The following is a 23422-nucleotide window of genomic DNA, read 5'->3' on the forward strand; positions in this document are numbered from 1 at the left end:
TAACAAATGCTTAATCATGTATTATCTATTGTTCTCATCGCAAACCCCACTTGCTTGACCTCTGAGTCAGCCAACCACTGAAAGTACAGTTGCCCCACCAGTCAGAAAAGAAATAACGTGAGCTTATGGTCTTGTTTTCCCCAGCAACCCATCTCTTTGACAGTCAGCTCCTTATAATTTTTGCCTTTATAAAAGTTACCTTATCCCATCCATTTCGAAAAATATCTTTCATTCATACCATGGGCTATGTTTCCTGGTTTGCAAATCATTATCTGAATAAACTCTCTTTTAATTTTCCAAAAGCTTCCTCCAGACTTTTGTTTACATTTTTATATATATTTTGTTTATATATTGTAATCTGTCAATGATTAAGAAAGACATTTTTGAAGCTTCTCTAAGTGACCATTTTCCTTTGAGGTGCTTTTCACATTAAATATTTTAATAATATAAAATAAACAACTATAACAAATGTTCACTAATGATTATATATCTCATAAATGAAAAGTAATCATCTTTGACTTATTTTAAGTCTCTTTGCCGCAGGTATGTTTCCTCGATATAATTATAGTACCTTCTGACCTATTGCTGATGTATTTATTATGCTAACATTTTGTCTTCCCCTCATTAAAATGTAAACTCTATAAAGGTCAAGTCTTCATCCAATTCCCTGAGATACTCGCAGTGCCTGAAACAAGGCCTGGCACACATGCTCAGTGAACAGTGGATGAAGTACGGGTCTGCTCTTCACCGCCCCGCGCCATTTCGGGTTCCTCTCTAGCACCGTTTCATGACATCCTTCCTCTGAACACTCCTTTTTTCATCTCAGGTTCTTATTTTATCTCACTTTTGATTATTTATTTCTTATTCCTGAATTTATGTATTCTTCAACTTCACTGCCAGCCAAAGCCAACACTAAATTTACTTCCCGGAATCTCCTATGGAAAATCTTTTACAAACATGGTATTTCTTGTGAATATAACTGCATTTTTATTAAGTATAGCTTTTTCATAAGCACTACTCTAATTCTTCCATTATCAATTTTTTCAGCCTAGTATTTGCTCAAAAACATATCAGTTCTGCAATAAATGTTGCTCGAGTGCTTCCCCTTTATACCAGGATGTAATTACAATTATTCTCTCAGATCTAAAGATAAAGTGCTGACCGACAGAAGTTTTTATTATCTTTCATTGCCCCAGGAAGCTTGAGGGAAGGAGGACAGGGAGTGACTCCTTGGGGCCGTGGATATTCCCCCATATGAAATCTTCATCTGCGTTGATTAAAGATGAACATCTTTCATACACAATTTTTTTTCTCTGGCTCAATTTCTACGACACGCACGCATTGTGGCTATATCCAGCTCTCCGCTTAGTAAGACCGCCGACTAAATTAGGATGGAACCTTGCCGCCTTATGACAACTTTGCATCAAAAAGAAGCCCAAATACTCAATGGTTCCTGTTCACCATTAGATCCTCAATTAAATTATTTTTGAACCCTGGCAAAAGAAGGGGTTCTAAGATCACAGGTTCTGGATCACAGGAACCAGACTTCCTGATTTCAAATCCTAGCTTTACCAGTTCCCTAGATGTGTGGCCTCAGTTTTCCTCACCTGCAGAGATAAAAACATACCTACGTCTCAGCAGGCTGTTGAGCATTAAATCATTAATACCTTTTAAGTAGTCAGAACAATACCTGATACAAAAAAATGAGTTCAGTAAACATTAACTCTTCTCTCTCCTCCTCTTTGTCTTACCTTCCCCCTTTATCTATAAAATTGGAGATGTCAGTAGGACTGTGTTAAGATTTCTTCTATTTACAGTGACACTGCGGAGCTTTCTCAAGGGGTTTGTAAGTAAATGCTTCATATGGTCCTTCAATCTATATTCCAACCTGCACTAAATTGAGCAGAAACCCTTCCCTAATTTCTAATTCAGATGTAAACTTTCCCACGTTCTCATATCTTTTGGTCTGTCAACTGCTTTAAAGAAGAATATAAGCCCTGGCTGGCGTAGCTCAGTGGATTGAGCTCGGGCTGTGGACCAAAGTGTCACAGGTTTGATTCCCAGTCAGGGTACACGCCTGGGTTGCAGGCCATGACCCCCAGCAACCGCACATTAATGTTTCTCTTTCTCTCTCTCTCTCTCTCTCTCTCTCTCTCTCTCTCTCTCTCTCTCTTTTTCTCCCTCCCTTCCCTCTCTAAAAGTAAATAAATAAAATCTTTAAAAAAAAAAAAAGAAGAGTGTAACTACACACCTGTGCCTACATAAATGTTTCTTGCTGAAAGCCCTGTAGAATTATTTATTTAATTAAAACACAGACTTCTCATTAGTGTATCATGCAGATGATTTCTGTGGAGCCAGGAATAAATTTTTCTGTTTTTCAACACAGATATGTGTATATCCCAGAGTTTAAGGAACATCGATCTACAATACCATATTAAAAAGACTAAGAAGAAAGAATTCGATTACTCACGATGCTCCTGAATTCATGATGCAGTTCTGTGCTCCACAAACACAGTCTCTCCCGTCATCATGATTCATTCCAAGGTTATGACCCAGCTCGTGAGCAACAATGGATGCAAATGTCTCTACCGTGATTTGCCCAAACTGTCCAAATATAAGAAGGTATTAATTAGGTTTCTGAGCAAAAAGGATATGTTTTGTTTCTGAGATTATTTTTTCACAACATCAGTCCTTATACCTCTCAGTCTAGTAAGAAACTGGTGTGACTCAACACACAGACGATAAAGATAGACCCTCTAAGCAATAAATCAAACACTGTACTTTAGATTACTCATGGTGGTTTATGGGAAAACATATTCATGGTTATAATTTAATTTCCTGAAATGGAGTCTCTATTTCCTCATCTATAAAAAGTAAGGAGCTAATAAACACATAATAAATATTAGAATACTTAATCCAGTCTCTAGAGAAACAACCCATCTGCCACTTCTACATTGTCCCTAAATATACCCAAAATATAGTTTTAAGGACTAGGGGAGGAAGTGTAGAGCCAATGAATGCCTGACACTGTTCTCACGCAGAGACCCGAAGGTGAACATCAAGATCAAAAACGTACCACGTTAATCCCGCCTGCGTGGCTCCTAGAACACACTGTTCCCACGAAGGCCATTCCCGCAGTCCCACCAAAGCCTTTCTTCCTAAGTGAAAAGAAAAGGTAAAAGTTATAAGTAGTGCTGGGAGGAAAAAGGAACACCTGCTCCTATATCTGTGGGTAATCTTAAGCTGGATTGATAGAACCTACAAAACCTGGGAGAAGACGGCAAAATCAAATAACATTTTAAAGTCAGAATACAATAAAGCCTTCTCTCTTTTATTATCAGAAAATAAGATTAATATTACAAATTCACTTTTTCAAATGAAGACGCATTTTAGAAAACACAAAATATTTCCTACCTTGTAATGAAACACATCCCTGAGATGCATTATATTTATATCTTCAAAAACTCCAATGAAAGACAGGTAACGAACTCAATGACTGCACATGCACACAGGAGGCTGCCGGGCAGGGAACACAGTGGCCTCCACACCGTTCCTCACTTGTATCTCAGGACCTCCTCCCTCTGCCCGGCACTGTCCTCCCCAGCACAGACCCCTAACTCGTTCCCTCACCTCTTTCAGGCCTTTACTCAAAAGTCATCTTCTCATTGAGACCTTTTGCCATGTTACCTAAAATTTCCACTTTACTCCTCCAACCCTTTTACTTTTCCTCCTTACAACTTACCTTTATTTAACATACTATATATGCTTATTTATCTCATTCATGACCAGTCACCTCCACCAGAATATGGACTCCATGAGAGCAAGAAGTTTTATCTGCTTTGTTCACTGCCATTCCCCAGTGTCTACGGGTATAATCTTTTATACCCCTAATACATATATTTTAAATGAATGAATAAATCCTTTTCTGGGGCATCTGAACAACCAGGAGAAAAAGACTCCAGATATTGACATATGGGGATTTCCAACAAAACACTTCAGCCAGATCACCACACAGGGAATCCAAAAGTCCCCAAGCCCCACTCATGCACTCAATGCTTCCAAACAGCTTTTCAGTACCCCATGTTAACCACAAACAGAAACCAGACATCATCTGACATTTGGGAAATCCCTCTAACACAACAGATGGAGACCAAAAGGAAAACAGCTTGGTAGGTACATTTGGGCAAGGCATGGGGGGTATGCTTGATGCCTGTTCCTTTCAGGCTTATGTGAACTAGATTGCATGCTCGCTGTCTGAGGATACGTGCAGGTGCAATTTTACTAAAAATTAATAAAAAGATCATGACCAGCCCTGGCTGGTGTGGTTCAGTGGCCTGCAAACCAAAGGGTTACAGTTTGATTCCCAGTCAGGACACATGCCTGAATTGCGGGCCAGGTCCCCAGTAGCGGGCACATGAGAGGCAAACACACACTGATGTTTCTCTCCCTCTCTTTCTCATTCCCTTCCCTTCTCTCTAAAAATAAATAAAATCTTGTTTTTTTTTTAAGGTCATGATCAAGCCTTTTTAATTACAGGGCCATAAAAATCCATTTTGGCATTTTCAGTGCCTTGCTTTGAACTAACTCATATAACAAAAGAAAACAAAATAAAATCAACGGAAATTTCTCCTCTGCAAAAATTTGTATTTTAGGTACCTCATTGAAGGAAGCAAAAAAGTAGTATATAAAGTAGAACATGTTTTCGGCAAAAAGCCAGCCTCTCAAGCCAGAAACCTTTTAAGAAGCATAAAATGCTTTAAATATTTTTTTAAATAGTGACTTCTTTTTTTTTTTAGGTTTTACTTATTTATTTTCAGAGAGAAGGGAAAGAAGGGAGATTGTGAGGGAGAGAAACATTGATGTGTAAGAGACACATCAACTGGCTGCCTCTTGCACTGGCCCGCAACCAGGCATGTGCTCTGACTGGGAATCAAACTGGCAACCTTTCAGTTTGCAGACTGGCACCCAATCCACTGAGCCACACCAGTCAGCGCTGCTTTAAATATTTTAAGTGAACATTTTGCTGTTACTTTTTGGAATGTACTTATATTAAGTGTTTATATAAGTTTAAGTTTTATTATGGTACCATGAAACTGCTATATAAGGACAGAAAAATTTTAAACATATCAGTAATATTTCAAAGAAAGTAGGAAAACTATTACATCCATGAAATCAAAACTTGATTATATAAAAAATTTTCAAGGGAACAAAAAAACCCTATTAAACATTAAAAATAATATAGCCAGAAATTAAAAACTCAGTATAAAGCTTAGAACATAATTTTAAGAAAATATCCCAAAAAGTGGACAAAAAGACAAAGAGAAGAGAGGAGTCAAAAATAATAAAATTAGAGGATAAACACAATATTCGATTGCCAGGGAAAAGGACTCCCAGAAGAAATGAAGAATAAAAATAAAGAAGATGAAATCATCTTCAAAACAATTTGAGAAAAATTCCTAAGACTACAGGACATTAGTTTCAAGACTGAATTACCCACTAAGTAGACAGTATATCACTGATTAGAGACCTACACCAAGAGACCTAAACATCAAGAAACTTAAGGACACCTGGGAACTAAGAGAAGATTCTCTATGTTTCCAGAAAAAAAGTAAAAGGCCACACATTTAGGATCAGGAATCAGAATGATTTAAGGCTTCTCAACAGTAATACAAGAAGTGAAAAAATAACAAACACATTCATGCTTTCAAAACTCCAAAGGAAAGATTTCATGCCCAGGATTTTATACCCATCCAAACAATCAAATAGTTACAAAACAAACTAGAAAGCACACCTGTGAAAGACAGTTACTTAGACACCAGGATAATCAAAAGTCAAAATGAGGCCATTTTAAAATTTGTTCTGAGACTGTGAAATACATTTTCTGACAAGCAAGGGGTCTCAATTTTTCTCTCCATATATCCTTTCAGAAGACGGAACTAGAAAAAATGCCAAAGTGAGAGCAAACCAAACCCAAGAAGCAGGAAGGAGGACGTGGGACAGAGGTCACAAGGAATCCAGCACACCAGAGAGGTCTCACTATCACACTTCCATTTGTCCTACTGTATGAAACTGTTTTCCTCATTTATTTAAATGAATGCTCAAAAACGTTACAAAAATAATAAAAGCAAACAAGCAAAAATCATTATTCTGACCACCTCATCAACAGTACTCTTTGAAAAATCACTTACAGAACTAGCTGGGCACTGTCGTGTCTCCGACGAGTTATAAGAAACTTTTCCCGCCATTGCACAAAGTTCCCCAGCACATCGCCAGCCCCTCCGATTATGCTGATCAGGTTTCCGTTTGTCCAAATCTCCAGTCCAACTAGCACAATTCGAATATTTAACATAATATACATCTAAGAAGAAAACAAAAGTATAAAAATATATCAAAGTATATATCTTTTAGCTTACAATGAAGTAACATAACTACTTAAATTAAAAACAGGACTCCTCCCCTCCAAAAAATATTTCCTTCAATATGAGACCCTAACCTCTCAAGGGGTTTCTTCATCCATAAAATAAAAGTAACATAAGTTCAAAATCCTTTCAATCTTCCACTCCAAAATTTGACAAACTGGAAATTTAACATTTTTGGTGAATTAATTCCAAAACTTACCCTAAACTAATGCAAGTCTATTTATGGTCCACAATATCTCAATTAATGGAAATATTCACACATTTCACTATAGAAATACCAATGGGTTTGATTACATTATTCTACCCCAAGATCCTGTGGGAGGTGTTTATAATACCTAGTGAACCATATTACCTTACCTTTGTGGGCCCTAAGCAAGATAAGTCCTACTAAGAAGGGTTCCTAGTGGCTGACTGGGCTCGAATTTAAAAGCAGAGCCTGGCTTTCTGGCCGTGACGACCTCCCCACAACAACACGCCTCTCACTAAGGACCTCCTTCATCCCTCTCCAGGAGAGAAGCAGAGACACAAGAAGAAGTGTCTGGTGCAGAGCCCCAGTTCCTGCTTCATGGATGTGAAGTGCCCGGGATGCCATAAAATCACCACTGTCTGCAGCCCTGCACAAATGGTCGTTTAGTGTGCGGGCTGCTCCTCCCCTGTCAGCCTACAGGAAGAAAAGCAAGGCTTCTAGAAGGATGCTCCTTCAGAAGGAAGCAGCACTAAAAACACCCTGAATCAAGTAGGGAACCATACCAAAAAACATCTTTTGTTTACAAAAAAATAAATAAATTAATATATAAATAAAAATAAATAAAAGTAGGGCCTAGTAGCTGTTTCTAAACAGGGGCCTCTCCCACAAAGCTCATGCCATGGAGAAGCCTGCACTGAACTGCCTGCCTGCACTGTGCTCCTGCCATCTGGGCCAGCCCTTATAAAGGAGGTCCTGCATTGTAGTTCAACCCGCAGGACTGAGGCTTTCCCCACCAGTCAGAGCTGTGCAACTGTATTCCCACCAGCATCTTCACAGACCAATCAGAGCAGCTCCATTCTGACAAATCAGGACAGTGTTTTTTGGACCAAACTGCACAGATTTGGAGTCCTCACTTGCATAAGGGTGGACCAATCAGAGACCAGGGATAGGTGCTTCTGTTTATACAAGTCAGCTCCCCTCTTGCTGAGCAGACCTGCACAAAGTGGGGCAAAGCAGAGCAGAACTGTCTATCTGCAGAGGGACCTCGCTCCGGATCTTCCTCCTAGCCACCCTGTTTCACAGCCGCGCTGCTTCATAACTGAGCTGTAACAATTCCACAGCTGTGCTGGTCTCACTGCTGTGCCATGTCACAATTGAGCTATTTGCACTGAGTAAAGTTTCCTTCTTCGCTCCACCTCAAACTGGAGATTCCTGTCAGTGTTGAATTGGCAGCAACAACCATTGGTTGGCACCTTTCTAAACTCTTATCTAAAATTCTAATTACATGTACACCCAAAGTTTCAGATAAAGGAATCTAGAACTCATATCTGTTTCACAGAAATACTGTGAAGAATAAATAAGTTCTTAAATGTAAAGCACTCGGTTAGTTTCAAGAACATTATAAATGTTCAACAGAATGCTATTATCATCATCATTATTACTATGCTTGGTATTCATCAGGGAAACACCTTATAGATGAAAAAATCTTATAAGAACATCTAAGTTTCAACACTTCTCAGTGGATGACTGAACCTCAAAATCTCAAACCACATTTCTCTCTGTCTCTCTCCCTCTCTCTCACACACACACATACACACACACAAATTTTGTCATATCATGTTTTCAGTGTAGGAGGCAGCCTTAATCAAAATAAGGTTCTCTCAGTAAAAATTCAAAGATCTTTTCATAATGCAAAGTACCTTAGCCTACATACTCTAAAGATAAAGTAGACACTAATATGAAATCTCTTGCTTGTCTCAAAGTCTTACCACAATTGCCCTTTCCTTTCAAACTTAAAAATAGTTACAAAATGAACTTTAAAAAAAAGAAGACCCCTGGAAAATTGAGTCATTTAGGTCCTAGGATAATGAGAGCTCAAAATGAGACAATTTTTAAATTCTGTTCTGGGACTGTGAAAGGACACGATAAAATAATTCTAATAGAAAACGTGACTTACACTGTCCAAATAGTTTGCTAGACGAATCATCTCTTCTCTCACTGCAGTCTGGTTTCTCCCCATCATGTCATACTACAAAGCAAGAGAAGAAAACCTTTACCACCAAAGTAATTTCAGGAAAAAAAATTTCTTTAATCTTTTTTACAGTGAACATTAAAATTCAAGTATTTCCTCTGAACCAAAACCTGAGGCATTTAGACATTCATCAGTATTTCAATTTATAAATCTAAAAGATACATTTCAGTGATAATTTCAGTGATAAACTTTCTACAAACAACTTCTTCACACAAATAACAAAGATGTCAGTAAAAGCCAGACAAAACATTTCAAAAAATCTATGTTAAATTATATGACAGCTACATCTAAGCCTGAAAAGCCTATAAATGCTAAAATAGATCCTTTACTTTTCTTAGTTAAGTGCAATTCTCAGTATGAATAAGGAAAACCCCTAATATTATCATGGGCAGTGAAGTTAATAGTATTGATAAAAGCTAAGATGAACCACCCTCCTCTATTCCCTTCTAACACATTCCAGGACCTGGAGGTTTCTATCTCTTAAAATGAAGTTTAGGTCAGCAGAAATTATAGACAGCAAAGCAATTCTATTAGGCAGCAAAGCAATATCTGATTAACTAATTACAGTCCTGTAAAGTCATCTGAAAAGGTCTCAAGACTCTGAGAGGCAGTACAATTTTACTTAAGAAATTCAGCATGAGCCAATCACCCGGAAAAAAAAAATAGGAAAAAAATCACTAGTAAAAAATAGAGGTAGTCCTACTTGCTATCTACAGCTTCTGGTGGTATTATGAATATTCAGTATGCTTAAGGGGAAAAAGCCATTTCTGTTTTTAAATTACCTTTCAGAAAAATCAATGCAAACATATTATACTCTATATTTCTTTCATGGGATGCTCACTTCTCGCCTGCTTTTCCTGCAAAAGAAGATAAATTGTCACCAGTCCTACCCGTTCCTTGTCCACGACGATGAACAGCTCCACGTAGCGGGTCTGCGGCAGCACGGCTCTTCGTCTCTGTCCGAACACACCACAAAGGCAAAAAACGTACGTTACAAAGCTTATGGTTTCCACAGGCAATGATCTTGCCCTCATCTCTGGCCTCTTATTTCATGTCTTCTAAGGACATCATAAAATTATTTTACATAACACATCCTAGATGAGAAAAGCAAATAACATGTTTTTTAAGTGATATCTGCTATCTTTACTGATCTAAGAAAAATTCTACTTAAAGATAATATGAGCTAAAGTTTATAAAGCAGAATTATTGGTTTTCTAATATCAAAACTACACACACACACACTCTTTAATGAGAAACCCCATTACTATGTTGAGCGGAAGAAAGAATATCCACTAACAACCCAAAGCAGAAGTGAGCAACCTTTTAAAGGTTGCCACTTAAAAAAATAAAATAAAATAAAGACTTGTGAATTTGTATAAGTGCATGTAAAGGATAGAATAAGCTAAAATTTAACATATTCCAATGATTAAAGTTGAAAAGAACAGTGTAGTGGTCAAGAGTGGATGGCAGACAAGGCAATGAAAATAATGCCATAGGCTAGTATGAGCTGATGTTAATGAAAACACACCAGAAGAGGCACATGCCTGTTCCAACACAGTGGCATCATTTTGTACGTAGAGTGTGGGAGGCTGCTCTGCATGGTGTGGGCTCAGCTCCCACTGGGAGATGCACAGGACCCACGCCCAAGGATAGGTTTTCCCGTGGGGAATCAGGCCTGCAATGTACCTAGGTCGCTATGCGTCTTGCTTTTTGCTAAAACTCCCTCACCCTGAATTGAGGACATTTACTGCAAAGCAGCTTCCTAAAAACCATACTAAACCTTCCAAGGATTATTTCCTTACTCGAAGTAGCTGAGTGATGCTAGGAGGCTCTTCCTCTTCATCCGGTGTGGTTTCTTTCTCTATGTCCTCGTTGGAAACCCCGCATTTCAGAGGCTCTTTGTGGACATCATCCATTCGATAAAGGACGTGCTCAAAACGAGAGCTGTTTTGCAGGGGTTCGATCCCGTAACTCACGTTCTCCATATGCAGCAATCCTCTACGTGTTGCATTACGCATACACAATTTTTAAGAATGAGGAAAAAATACACAGGAAAAGGAATCAGAAAACCTGAATTCAAGTCCTGGTTCTTAACATGTGTAAGAAAGAGTAGGATGGTATAGAGAAAAATATAAGGCTTTATAGTCAGGCTGACCTAAATTCAAAATTCAGGACTGCCACTTACTACCATCACTCCCCAAGAGTTACTTAACCTCTCTGAGTAATTACTGTGTCATGGAAGGCAATAAAGGACAGTGGCTAGAAGTACGGAGTCTGCAGCCAGAGAACCAGAGTTCAAATCCCAAGTGTTTCCTCCTAGCTGTGCACTCTCAGCAAGTTGTTTAACCTCTGCCTTACTTTACATTATTCTATACAGAGTTATTCTGAAAACTAAATTATTTAAGAAGTGCAAAATACTTAGAACACCGCCTGGCATATAATAACTGCTCTGTAAAAAGTGTTATTACTTAGATGGTGACCATCGTAGCCATCTTATACAGTTGGTTTGAGAAATAAAAGTAATATTTATTCATTCAGTCAATCATGCAACCAAGCAACCAGCAGTGTCATACTGCCCGGCCCTCGGGAAACGGAATTTTAATGTTATTATCATTTCACTTGATATGTGACACCATTTCCCCAAACCTCAGTTTGCTCACCTAAATGTGGAGATAATGAGCCCCTTTTCATAGTCATTATCAGATGTAAAAGAATATAAGTGAAAACTGTACACATATAAAGTGTTACACAACGTTTAAGTATATTTTAAATAGCAAAAATTTCTTAGCAGTCTCGAAAATGAGTTCTCTCCTTAAATATTAAAATTCATCCACTGTAATATTTACCCAAATAAACATGCCGAGAATGATATCTGAAATATAGCTCTGAAGGCCTCCAGCAGAATCCAAGTGAAATCTAATTTTGTTAAGTCCCCCCAAATGACCTGATTCGGAACCAGAGAAAGGGAAAGAGTACGGACTAGAGGGGGGAGGAATGAATAAGGAAAATCCTTACCTGAGTCCAAAGCAGTCAGTAAGAGCAATGGATGACTTATAAACTCCCTCCACGTAGCCCCGATAGTGACAGTGATCCTAGAGGATAAAAACTGTATTATCTCCAGATGCTGCTGCACTGCAGAAAATCATCCCAGAAATTACAGAGCTAACAAAATTATTTAAGGTCAGTAAACTAAAAATGTTATTTATGTTATTGCCACCTCATAATATCACATGGCATTCTTGAGACGATTTCAGATTACCTGCCATCACCCTCTAAGTACACAAATGTTTAGGTGGAATTCTAAAGAATACTAAGTACAAATAGCTCTATTCCAATAACTTTTAAGTCTAGAAGCAGAAAAAGACATTATATCATCTTTAACATTTTGTATTGCAGTCAATCCAAGAAGCAATAGCAGCCAAGTGACATTTAATACAGAAGTGGACCTTGTGACAGGCTAATGACAACAAGGGCAGAAAAAGACTTAGTATGTAGCAAAAAGAAGGGATTTTGGTCAGGTTATTTTTCTTTTCTTCCTGTAGATATATTCATTATATTATTTTTATTAGTTACATATTCAGCCATCTTTAAAAACTAAAAAGTTTGTATACTTAATTTTGAGCAAGAAACTGACCAGTGGAAATACAAACATAATATCATTCATGATATTTAGACTTTTGTAGTACACAATAAGATCTTCTCATCTTCAAAACAATTACAAAGCACTAAAAAACAAAAACAGCCAAGGGTGTGTGGTGAGGGGGAACTAGCCCTACCGTAGGCTGAGACATATCACATGGCCTTTATAATGCAAACAGCACGGTTCTGGCGGTGCGGTGTGTTGACTGAGAGACCAACCAGTGCAACAGAACACAAAGTCTCAAAATAGTCCAAGGTACATATAGAACTTTATGATAAAAGTGGCGCCTCAAATCACTGTTGCAAAGATGTGCTTTTAATAAATGGCACTCAGTTCATTGGTTAGACATTTAGAAAAGAATAAAATTAAAGCCATACTTCACACCACACATAAGAATAAACTCCAAATGGATCAAGAATTTAAACATAGCCCTGGCTGGCGTAGCTCAGTGGATTGAGCACGGGCTGCGAACCAAAGTGTTACAGGTTCGATTACCAGTCAGGGTACATGCCTGGGTTGCAGGCCATGACCCCCAGCAACTGCACATTGATGTTTCTCTCTCTCTCTCCCTCCCTTCTCTCTCTAAAAATAAATAAATAAAATCTTTAAAAAAAAGAATTTAAACATAAAAAATAAAACCATACAAGAACTAAAAGAAAACATGGGTGAATTCCTCTTTAACCTGTGTGTAGAAAAAGGGTTTCTAACTATCACTCAAAAGCTATATGCAATAAAAGACTGACAATTTTTACTATATAAAACAAATTTTTTTTCAATCTTCTACATCAAAATAAATACATACACACAGAAACAAGGTCAAAAGATAATTCACAGACTGCGAGAAAATATATAAAAGATAAAGGCTTATATCCTTAACTTATTATAAAGTACTCTTAAACAATGAAGGGAAATTATTAAAAAACCAATAAAAAACGTCAAAGACATGAACAGACCATCTGAAAAGGAGAATATAAAAAATGCCATTGCATATATGAAAATATTTTCAACTCACTAGTGATAAAGTAAGAACTCATGAGCCTGTACTGATATAAATAAGGAAAAACTCTTCCTTACAGTAGAAAGCACTGACGAAAATATGAAAATACTGATGAAATTAAGAAATCACAATTTTAACAACTATTGTAATAACAATTCAAGCAAACACTAAACACTAATGCTAGTGGGTAAATATTTGAGACATAACAGGATATCCGCATAGTCTCAAAGTATCTAACCATACTATGAAAAAGTAAGAACAGTAACTGACAGAAGAGAACCCTGTCAACGGCAGGGCTGGCTGCAGCGCACACCCACTGACCTGACACTGACAACCACTCGTACCCCTGCAGCAGCATTCCTGCCCAAGTCCAGAACCTGAATCTGATCATGGGTAAACTTCAAACTCAAAGGCAGGTCATTCTACAAAAGGGGGGACTACAAATGTTGTGAAAGACAAGGGAACGTAAGTATTTCCAGATTAAAGGAGACTAAAGACACATGACTACTAAATGCAGCACACGAAGTTGGATTTTCTTTCTTCATTGTATGGCTGTTGATATGAATGAGACTGACTCCATCTCTGTGGCCTTGGTTTCTTGTTGGAGCTTTTCATGCTGTGAACTCTGACTAACCTCACTTGAAATGTGAGTTTCAGCCAGCATACTGAAGCCTATAATTAATGATTATCTGTGGTCTTTAAAATTTTACAAAATAACCATAGAAATTCTTGTCAGTAACGAACCAGAATGGCATGGTAACCAAGATAAATACCAAACTAGGTGCTGGCATCAACTCTATGCAACCATCCATTAGGCACCATCAGGAGGTATGGTTTCTGGCACATCCGGCACTGGTCCCTTTGTCTTGTCAGTCATCAGTACTTTAGCTAAACCACTTAAAACATTTACTGTTAACGACTGTCGGGTAGGGGAAATTAGCTGCACACACTGTGCACCTGCCTTCCACCCTGACCCTATCCCTGTAAGTAACTTGCCCTGCAATAAATTCTGTTACATTAGTCTCTGGAGTTGCACGTTTCATTTTTCAGTCTCAAGATACCTTTCTGTTTTGGTGGCCGCTACACCTTCACTCCACCATCAGACTGCTATAAAGGATATTATTGGGATGATAGACCAAAAAAAGTCAATAGCTCTGTCAATTAGATAATAATATTGCTTCAACGTTAACTTCCTAATTTTGAGAATTGTACTACAGTTATAAAAAAATTCCTTGTTTTTAGGAAAGTTACACTGAAGTATTTAAGGGTAAAGAAATACCATGTCTGCAACATATCTTAAAAGGTTCAGGGGGAAAAAAGGAAAGAAGTGATAAAACAAATATAGTAACATGTTAACATTTCAAGATCTACATGAAAGTACACAATGCATGCTTTATATTAGTCAAGCAAATTTTCCTGTATGTCTATAACTAAAGAGTTATATACTAAGCAACACAGGTTGAATTTCAACATTGTACAGCTTGTTCTTGTGTGAGGCAGCTTACAACCACTAATGTTTTTCTTCCTAGTGTTCTGTACTTATAGCTTTGATATTGCCTTCTTGTCGCTAGAGGAAGAAAATACCTTCTACTATTACAGATGAAGTAACATGAGAAAGTGAAGCACTCGAAAATTAAATATTTCCAGTTTCAACTATAATAATAAAAGCAATAAAAGCTCTGAAATCGTGGCCAGTAAAGCTACCAACTCGATGGTATTTTTTAATTACTTTTTATTAAATCTTTTGAAAGCACCCAAGTTACTTTTTAAAAAAACAACATCATATTTTGTAAGTTTATAAAATATCTAACGAAATTGCATGATGATGGTAAAGAACAAATGGCATAAACAGTTTTGGAAACACACAAACTCGATTCAAAAAACTCAGCTAGTGGGAGCAGAAGTAGAGAACAGCGCATTAGCCCACAAGAATCCAGGGAGCCTTGGGCAGTCAATACCCTTTCAGAGGAAACAAAGTGCATCAGTTACTGGGGGAATTAATTGGAAGACTTTCCTAATGCATTTGCAAGGCACCCCAAAGTTCTAAAATACAGCAATTTGGAGTTTTATTTCACACAGCAATTCATATAAAGTGGTCATTAAAACTTTGTTTCTTTGTGAAAAATGGCCTTGTGGAAGACACTGATAACGAAAGCCACATAACAGCTTTACAAATTACTTTAATCTTGAACAACACAATCATAAGGAAAAGCATTCAAATTTTCTCAGTGTAAATTAACTGCATTTTATGGACAAAAGTATATGTCATTATGATACCTGATAATCTAGTCATATGCAAAAAAAAAGTACCAAAGTTTTAATTGATATCTGAAATCTGTAGTCACACTTCCATCTATCTGAACGATATTCAATAACCAAGAAATAAGTGAAAGACTCCATCTACCTTAGTTTGGATTTTTCAAACACCCAGGGAAGCATAATTCCATAATACTTTAAGATAACAGTTCCATAAGTTTCTAACTGAAATCTACCTTCAGGAGTTTTAAGCATATATATTTTCAATAATAACAAGTAATGATACTTAGTGAATTAAAAATTGTTAAAATGACTATTCTAAGAATTCCAAAAATATTAACTCAGTTAAGCCTCCCAATAATTCCATGAAGTTGCAATTAATTATTCCCACTTTAAGGTGAGGACACTAAGGCATAACCAGGTTAAAGTGATTTGATCAGCAAATAAATGACAGAGCCAAGTTTCAAGTCCAAACACTGTGTAGCTCCAGAACAACAACAGCATCAAAAGCCTTCCGGAGATCACTGCTTTTGTTGAGTGGCATTAATTATATGGCCTTTGGCCTCATGCCAGAGTAATCTCTGGATGGATCATCATATGCATGAATGGAAGGATGAGTGATTTGTAATCTGGTTTATGCTATCATGTAAATTTAGGCTCCTCTATTAATTTGCTATTAAACAATCAACAAACAGAACATTAAGATAAAAGAATCAGAAAAGGATAGGGTTAAGTCAGCATTTCCTTATTTTTAAAGCACTAATTAATTTTTTATTTAATTAATTAAAGGTTAATTACTCTAAAATAAAGGCTTTGCCTTCTATTGATCTGAGGAGTGCTGCAAAAGTGAAAAACTAGCAAAAACAACTCAAGCTAGCAAAACATTACAAAGCTCAGGGGAAAAATTACATGTTTAATGGGAACAAAGACTTCTTGTGAAAACTATTGCAAAAGAAAAAAATATATAATACCTAATTGCCAAAAACATTGTAAAACACTCTCCCTGAATAAAACTAGAAATGTTTATGCTCTGATTAAATAACACGTAAAGCCAAATGCGTATCTGCCAGTTTTTTTCAGGTATATTTGGCCAGCTCTGTCCTCAGGAATATTGTTCTCTGATGCAAAGAGTACCACACCTCTCTAGGAAAGAATAGTTTTCAGCAAAAAATTGGAATATATAACAGCAAACCAGTGTTTGTTCTTTACTACTCAGTACTAATGGCAAATCAATGGTTTAACATGGAAGTAAGATTTTAGAGATAGTAAATTTCAGTCAAAAAACCAAATCTTTAAAAATATATCAAATTTTCCCCTTTCATAACTAATAAGGATTATCATTAAATAGAGGATTATTCTCCTGGCCTTTAAAAAAAAACAACACTTGACTCTCCTGAGTACCTGGAGAGCTGTAAGGGACAGTTTAGTTTGTGTGAATGCACCTACCACCCCACCACCCCCAGGACAAGTCCGTGAATTACAAGGTCAAAGGTGACCCTTGAAGTTGTGAGATACAATAGTGCTGAGTACTTAAACAGAAGACACTTTAGAATTATAATTATTTTAAATTCTGCTGTAGGATCAGGAATAAAATATATTACCTGTATATCAGGATAGTCAGAGATCAGGGCCCCTTCCTTGTTGTAGGTATAAACTACAAAATCTTTGGGCAAAAGGTCTCTGGAAGAGGAATAAAACACACCACTTAAAATTATTTTATTTATATACAACCAAGGGTACAACACAAAGGGCATTTACTCCTAGAAGAAATGAGCAGAATAAAAACTTTCACCTGATATATTATTGTTTAAAGATGGAGCTACCATAAAACTAAACACAACTAGACATGCATCTGAAAGCACTGCATCACTCCCTCATCAAAACGTTAAGCTGCATGTTTGTGCTAATGGTCCTAAAAAGCTGGTTACAAAAACTAATGATATTAACACAAACAATGCCCTTAAATTTCTCTGAAACATCTCACAGGAAAAGCATAGATTGGGTTATACAGTACATTATATTTCTAGAAGGAAAATAGTGCTAAAAGTCTTTTCTAAAAGTCCTGTATAAACAAGAAGCACTTGCTGCCTTCACCTCCTAAGTACAGAAGCAAAATATGTCAGTTGTTGAAGGAAACAAGTATTGCTGATGCCTGAAGCTTCCCTGCATGTTAAGGGCACTCAGTAGTGTAACCCATGTGTGTAAAGATAGGGTTCTCTCTGTTAAAGGAAAAATATTCACAGACACTTGTTAAAGACGACAAGGCAGACTTGTATTCAGGTATAGGGACCACTGCAGTAGAACGTCACAGTGGGGGAGAGACATCTGGCTCAACTCCAAATGCAGCATGGGCCCGTAGGAATTTATGGATAAGGAGCTGGGTGGGGGTCAATTGAAAGAAAATTACTAAGAGGAAACATCATGGGGTGGGAAAGGCTCTGGCTAAACCGGCCTAACAGACCTGAGGGTGGTGGAGATGAGGAACCTGTTCAGACATCCAGAGTGATCAGGTAACAAGGTGGGGGGCGTGGTGGGGGGAGGGCATTCTTGCTAAAACTGGATTCCACAAGGAAGTGCACCAGCGTGCCTCGGAGAAGGTTCAGGAGCCTGACTGAAGTTTTGCAGCAGAACTGGAGGAGCTCCATTATCAGCTTTTCCTTATCTCCAGGGCTTAAGGACAAGTTAGGGATGCCGTGAGCTAGCTAGTGATTTATACTGCACCGTTAATGGTTCCAACTTTCTAAACTCCCCAGAAGGCATCCAGGACCAGTTTATCTATATTGTTTAAAGCTGGATGGATTGATAGTTTGCATGCAATATAACCAGCCAAAAAGCCTGACTTTAGCTATGTGACCGATGTAGCATAAAAGACCCTCTTAACACTTGTGCCTGTAAACGTGACACTTCACACGCGTCTCAGTGTTTTGCAATCTGAAGACAAGACACTTCTCTGAGTGGGGTCCGTACATGGCTCTTCCACCACCCATGACAAGGGCGGCCCCTGGCCAGAAAGACTGTGTGTTGTTTTGGGAACAGATTGTAAGTAACTCCCTCCTTATCTTCTTTTTGGAGTGGCTTCTGGTCCTGTGACTGCTTCTTAACTGTCTCCTTCTGCACGTACACAATGAAGTAATGTAGCTCCAGGCCACATGTAGAGTTGTGCAACCTGGACCTGCACTGCCTTTGTCTGGCTGGGACCCCTAATAATGAGCCTCAGACAGGAGGAGGTGCGGTCTCTCTCGCACACCGTTGGTGCACTCCCCTGTAATATGAGTAATAAACGGCACGTCCACATCTGCTAGTCCTCAGGGTGGTTTCTTCAAAATATCACAAACACTTCAGCAGCTCCCCAGCCTGGGGCTCCTGCGCTACACCAGGCAACTGAGAAAGAACTGTGGAGGGTGGGGGGCCTCTGCCTGAAGTCTCTGAACCTCTTGATGATTAGTTGCCCTTTCTTTCTCCTGATGCACTTCTCTTTCACATTTATTAAAGTCTACTGGGGTGAGCTTGGGAGTAGCCTGTGGAGTCTTGAGTCCTTTCAATTATCCAACCCTGTGCAGTCATTGCACCATCTCCCCCTCTCTCGCCCTCCCCCACACATACACACCCTTTGTTCCCTCTTGCAGAGAATTTGAAAAGAATACACTGGAGATACCTGGCTTTGTTCTGCCCTTCTTCCTCTTTGGAAATCACTGCCCACCCAGTGACACCTTCTCCAGAAGGCTCACCAGCATGCAACACTGACCATGAATGACTAAATCTGCCTAATAATACTGGATTCAGGATTCCTAGGTCCATCAGGTTCTTATTCTAAGCTAAATCCCAAACCAGCCAGTATCAGTAATGAAAGGGATGTTTTAACCTCCTGTTTAACTTACCCTTCTATTTTATTTTTATACTTGTTCCGCACAAGCAGAGAAAAGGTGTGCTGTATTCTTTTCTACAACCCCAGCCTCTGATTATGCACACTCCTCTGCAAAGAGGGTTCACAGCTTTAACCAAATTCTCAAGGGATTTGTGACCTCAAAAAACTTAAGACCATTATTCTAGAGGTAAGGAGAAGAAAAATAAGCATTTGCTCAAATACAGTCACTCTTTCACTGAACTTCATAATTTCCCCATTACTAGAGAAAGTGTATCTGAGTCATTTTATTTGACTAACCTAACTTCTTTTCATTAGTGATCACTAGATTTAATGACCACCAGTTTCCCCACCAATTCAAGAAGTATTAGCAATGCAGACTATACAAAGCATATATAATCATTATATTAGACTTCATTAGACTTTAGGTCAAACGACTTGGACTGGCACCCCAGCTTGAACGTTTACAAACTAAGTGATACTGAGCAAGTCACCTAACCTTCCTGAATATCAGTATTCTTATGCATAAAATGAGGACAACAGACACTACTCTATAATGAAGTTGTTACAACAATATAACAAATGAAATAAAAGTTATGAAAATGCTTTATAAGCTGAAAACTTTGCAAACATAAGGAAATATAACTTTATCAAAAAAAATTATTAATTTACATGTCCTTGTACAAAGGAAGAGTGGGAGAAAATATTTAGACCTATAAGAATTCTGTATATACTGACATCATTACACAGGGATCAAGTAGGATCTCTCAGGAGTTTGGTGAGACTTAAATAAATAATACACTTAAAAGTACCTGGTACAGTGCCTTCGATATAGAAAATGCTTAATAAATGTTAACAAATACAGTGGCTTCCAGAAGCCTCTTTGTCTGAATGTATTTGTCACACTGCCTAAAATTCTGTCAGGGAGCCTCAGGCCCTTTGACTCAGCCTCTTCTTCTGAGGTGAAAAGGGTTACGCAAACGTGAGGGTGCACACAAATCAGCTGGAAAACTCGTTAAAACACAGACTGCTGCTGTGACACCTCCCCAAATGCTGATTCATTCCTGCGCTGGACCTGAGGGTTTGCATTTCTAACAAACTCCCAGGTGCAGCTGCTGCTTCCAAGACAGCACTTTGAAAAATACTGTATTTTTTGGACTATAAGACACATTCCCCCCAAATTTGGGAGGAAAGGGGGGTGCATCTTATAGTCCAAATGTAGCTTGCCTGGCTTACTGGGGTGGGGGGGCAGCGGCCTATGCTATTTACATTATTAAATATTTTACCACGTTTTTTGCTTCAAAATTTTTTTCCTATTTTCCTCCTCTAAAACCTAGGTGCATCTTATGGTCCGGTGCGTCTTACTGTCTGAAAAATTCAGTACTTCCTTAGACAGAAGCACTTTACATCCCACCATTCACACCTTAGTATAAATGAGTTTCTTAGATGGTTTTTCTTCTAAGATCTCTCACTAAAGATATTGGAAATTCTGCTCCATGAGAAAAGGGAGAGAGGGGTCAAAACAGGCTACGGAAAAGTAGACGGCTCAGCATAGTGAGAAACCTAGCATTTCAGAAGGGCAGCTGAACAGGACAGATTACCAAAGTGGGAACAGGTGAAAATACGCCAAAAGAAGGAGAAAAGATTAAAATAGGGAGGTGAGAGACTACTGCTATGGAAGGAATCTTTGTGCCTGCACTTCCCAAAATTGATACCTTGAAACCTTAACTCCCGGTGTGGCTGTGTTTGCAGATGAAGCCACTAAGGAGATAATTATAGCTGAATGAGGCCCTAAGCGTGAAGCCCTAAACCGACAGAATTAGCGCCTTTATCAGAAGAGACACCAGAGAACTTGCCGCTCCCCCACCCCCAACTCCACACGCACACTCTCAGGGAGAGGGCATGGTGGCACACACAGAGGTGTCCGTGTGCAACCCACATGGAGAGCCCTCACCAGACAGCAACCCTGCTGGCACCTTGGACTTGGACTTCCAACCTCCAGAGCTCTGATAAATAAATACATTTCTGTTGTTAAGTCTGTGGTACTTTGTTATGGCAACTCTAACAGACTGATAAAACTACTAAAGACTTCTTTACGCCTGCTCAGTTGTTCCTTGGGTTGATAACAATTAAAAAGTTTTCTTCTTAAATGCAACTTTCTCTTACTTTATTTTCCCTTGCTCTCTTGTCAATGGAAATATAAAATAATATGGCTTTTTCCCAACTTGTACTGTTATTATTCTCAGTTTTTATCAATCTACTAAACAACATCTAACTAGAAAATAAACCTATACATTATTGAAAAAAATTACTGATAAGCCAAAGCAAATAAATTTCTTACTTATTCTTTTCCAGGTGAATAATATGTTCTTTTCCTTCAGCTTGAATGACATAAGATACCTAAATGTACAAAAAAAGGAGAAAAGAACAATAAAACACCACCTTATAAATTACTTTCTAACAACAAGTATTTATAAGACATGGAAAACTCCAGCTTCCATTAAAATAATGTGGTACTGACTGAAATTGTCTTATAGGAGAAACTTACATCTGCTCTTAAAGAATAGAAAATATTCTGACCATCCCTGCTTTCCTTTAATAGCCCATCATGGAAAATTGCCTGCATATTTATCTAAACTCTTCTTAAATTCTTTATAGAATGGGGCTGTAACTTCAGGAATTATTTCTGTATAGTCCATCCATGTATTACCTACACTATAAAGTAGTTCTTCCTTTTCTTTCAATGAAATAAACTTAGTTTCATGAAATTGTCTCTAGTTCTAGTTATCTAAAAGTTGAAAAGAACTACATACACTCTTACAATTTTGTATCTTCACATGACTTACCACACCGCATCAATTCTGAAACACATTTTCCCCCACACATGCACATCTCTGAATTCAGGATGCATCCTACAAAAGCACAGGGGTCTGACTGGCAGCACTCTGCTTCCTTCTTCATCAGGGGTACTTTGAATGATAGCAGGCTTTACCATAAACTTCATCTCAGAGTCAGTGAAGTGACACACAGTAACTTGCACTTACACATCCTCAAGCTCAAGCGACCCTCTTCTCTGCCTCAAACAACTCTGAAACAGCTTCCCCGGCAACTCACCAGTTCATTGGCCAGAAATGTTTAATGTGATCGCCAGAACCCGGAGATCCAACTTTGTCTTAACTCTTTAACAAAAGAGAGCATCATGGAAAAACTCAACACATAATGCCATCTGAAATGTCCTCTGATTTCCCCTACTGTGTCTGGACTCTAAGTTAATATCTTGCCAAGAAATACCATGATTTCCTCTCCAGGGGCACATCAACATCTGATGTCAGACATTGGTTTCAGATGTTTCCCAGATCCCGGCATTCCACTTCCATATCCTGAGTGGGAGCCTGAGAAGCCTTTGTGGCATGGATTTCTGTCTGTCTCGTTCCCTGCCACTTCCCCCATGCCTAAACAGTGCTTCCCCTTCTTCAAATACTTATGGGGGCACATGAATGAAGTTCATTATGATCACAAGTATCTCTGTGTGCAGTACTGATGAAGACACGATCAGAGATACAATAAAAAAGAAAATGTATTCCCTATGCTAGTTAAGAAAAAGAGAAAAATAATGCAGCAAGCACGTAATAATTCTATTCTAAGGCAACAACAAATCAAGTGGTAGAATGCCCAGTTCAAAACAAAAACAAGCAAATATTACAAATTGTTCCACTGGAAGAAGATCTTAGACTCGTGCATTCCTTACTTATACAGGAGAAAATGAAAGGCTGAAACTAAAAGCTCCTGAATCTAAACTCCAGTGTTCTGTTTACTATGCCCAGTCCCCAAACAAGTGCAAGCTGTCTTATACTTATAAATATATCACCAATTCAGCAGGAATAAACTCTATCCTTCATTATCTGTTACTGTTAAATTGTAACAAAGTTAAATTATAATTCTACAAAGTTAAAGAGTTTGAAAAATCAGTTTTAGCCCAAATAGATTGTTTCTGAACTTTAGAGTAAGACAAAATAGTATAAAAAATTA

At 38.1% G+C, this 23422-nt stretch overlaps 2 protein-coding genes across 2 annotated transcripts in view; one reads left to right on the top strand and one right to left on the bottom strand.

Moving 5' to 3' along the window:
• The window catches only part of ADAM9 (ADAM metallopeptidase domain 9), a 97794-nt gene that overhangs the window by 59484 nt on the left and 14888 nt on the right, over positions 1-23422 (bottom strand). The window contains exons 3-11 of the mRNA XM_045821539.1: positions 21735-21793; positions 17133-17211; positions 11654-11730; positions 10441-10636; positions 9529-9594; positions 8564-8635; positions 6189-6358; positions 3077-3158; positions 2471-2604 (exon numbers count right to left, since the gene is read on the bottom strand). Of these exons, the coding sequence (XP_045677495.1) occupies positions 2471-2604; positions 3077-3158; positions 6189-6358; positions 8564-8635; positions 9529-9594; positions 10441-10636; positions 11654-11730; positions 17133-17211; positions 21735-21793 (935 nt within the window). The remainder of the gene's footprint in view (positions 1-2470; positions 2605-3076; positions 3159-6188; positions 6359-8563; positions 8636-9528; positions 9595-10440; positions 10637-11653; positions 11731-17132; positions 17212-21734; positions 21794-23422) is intronic.
• Positions 6883-7139, top strand: LOC123807722 (40S ribosomal protein S27-like; the record flags this gene model as incomplete). The annotated part of the gene is given in 2 exon segments (XM_045821773.1): positions 6883-7069; positions 7072-7139. Coding segments are annotated over 2 exon segments (255 nt in total), but the record flags the coding sequence as incomplete, so codon positions are not given.

Source organism: Phyllostomus hastatus, unplaced genomic scaffold (assembly GCF_019186645.2).
Source record: "Phyllostomus hastatus isolate PE091 unplaced genomic scaffold, TTU_PhHast_1.1 phas_scaffold_46, whole genome shotgun sequence".
Classification (NCBI taxonomy): domain Eukaryota; kingdom Metazoa; phylum Chordata; class Mammalia; order Chiroptera; family Phyllostomidae; genus Phyllostomus; species Phyllostomus hastatus.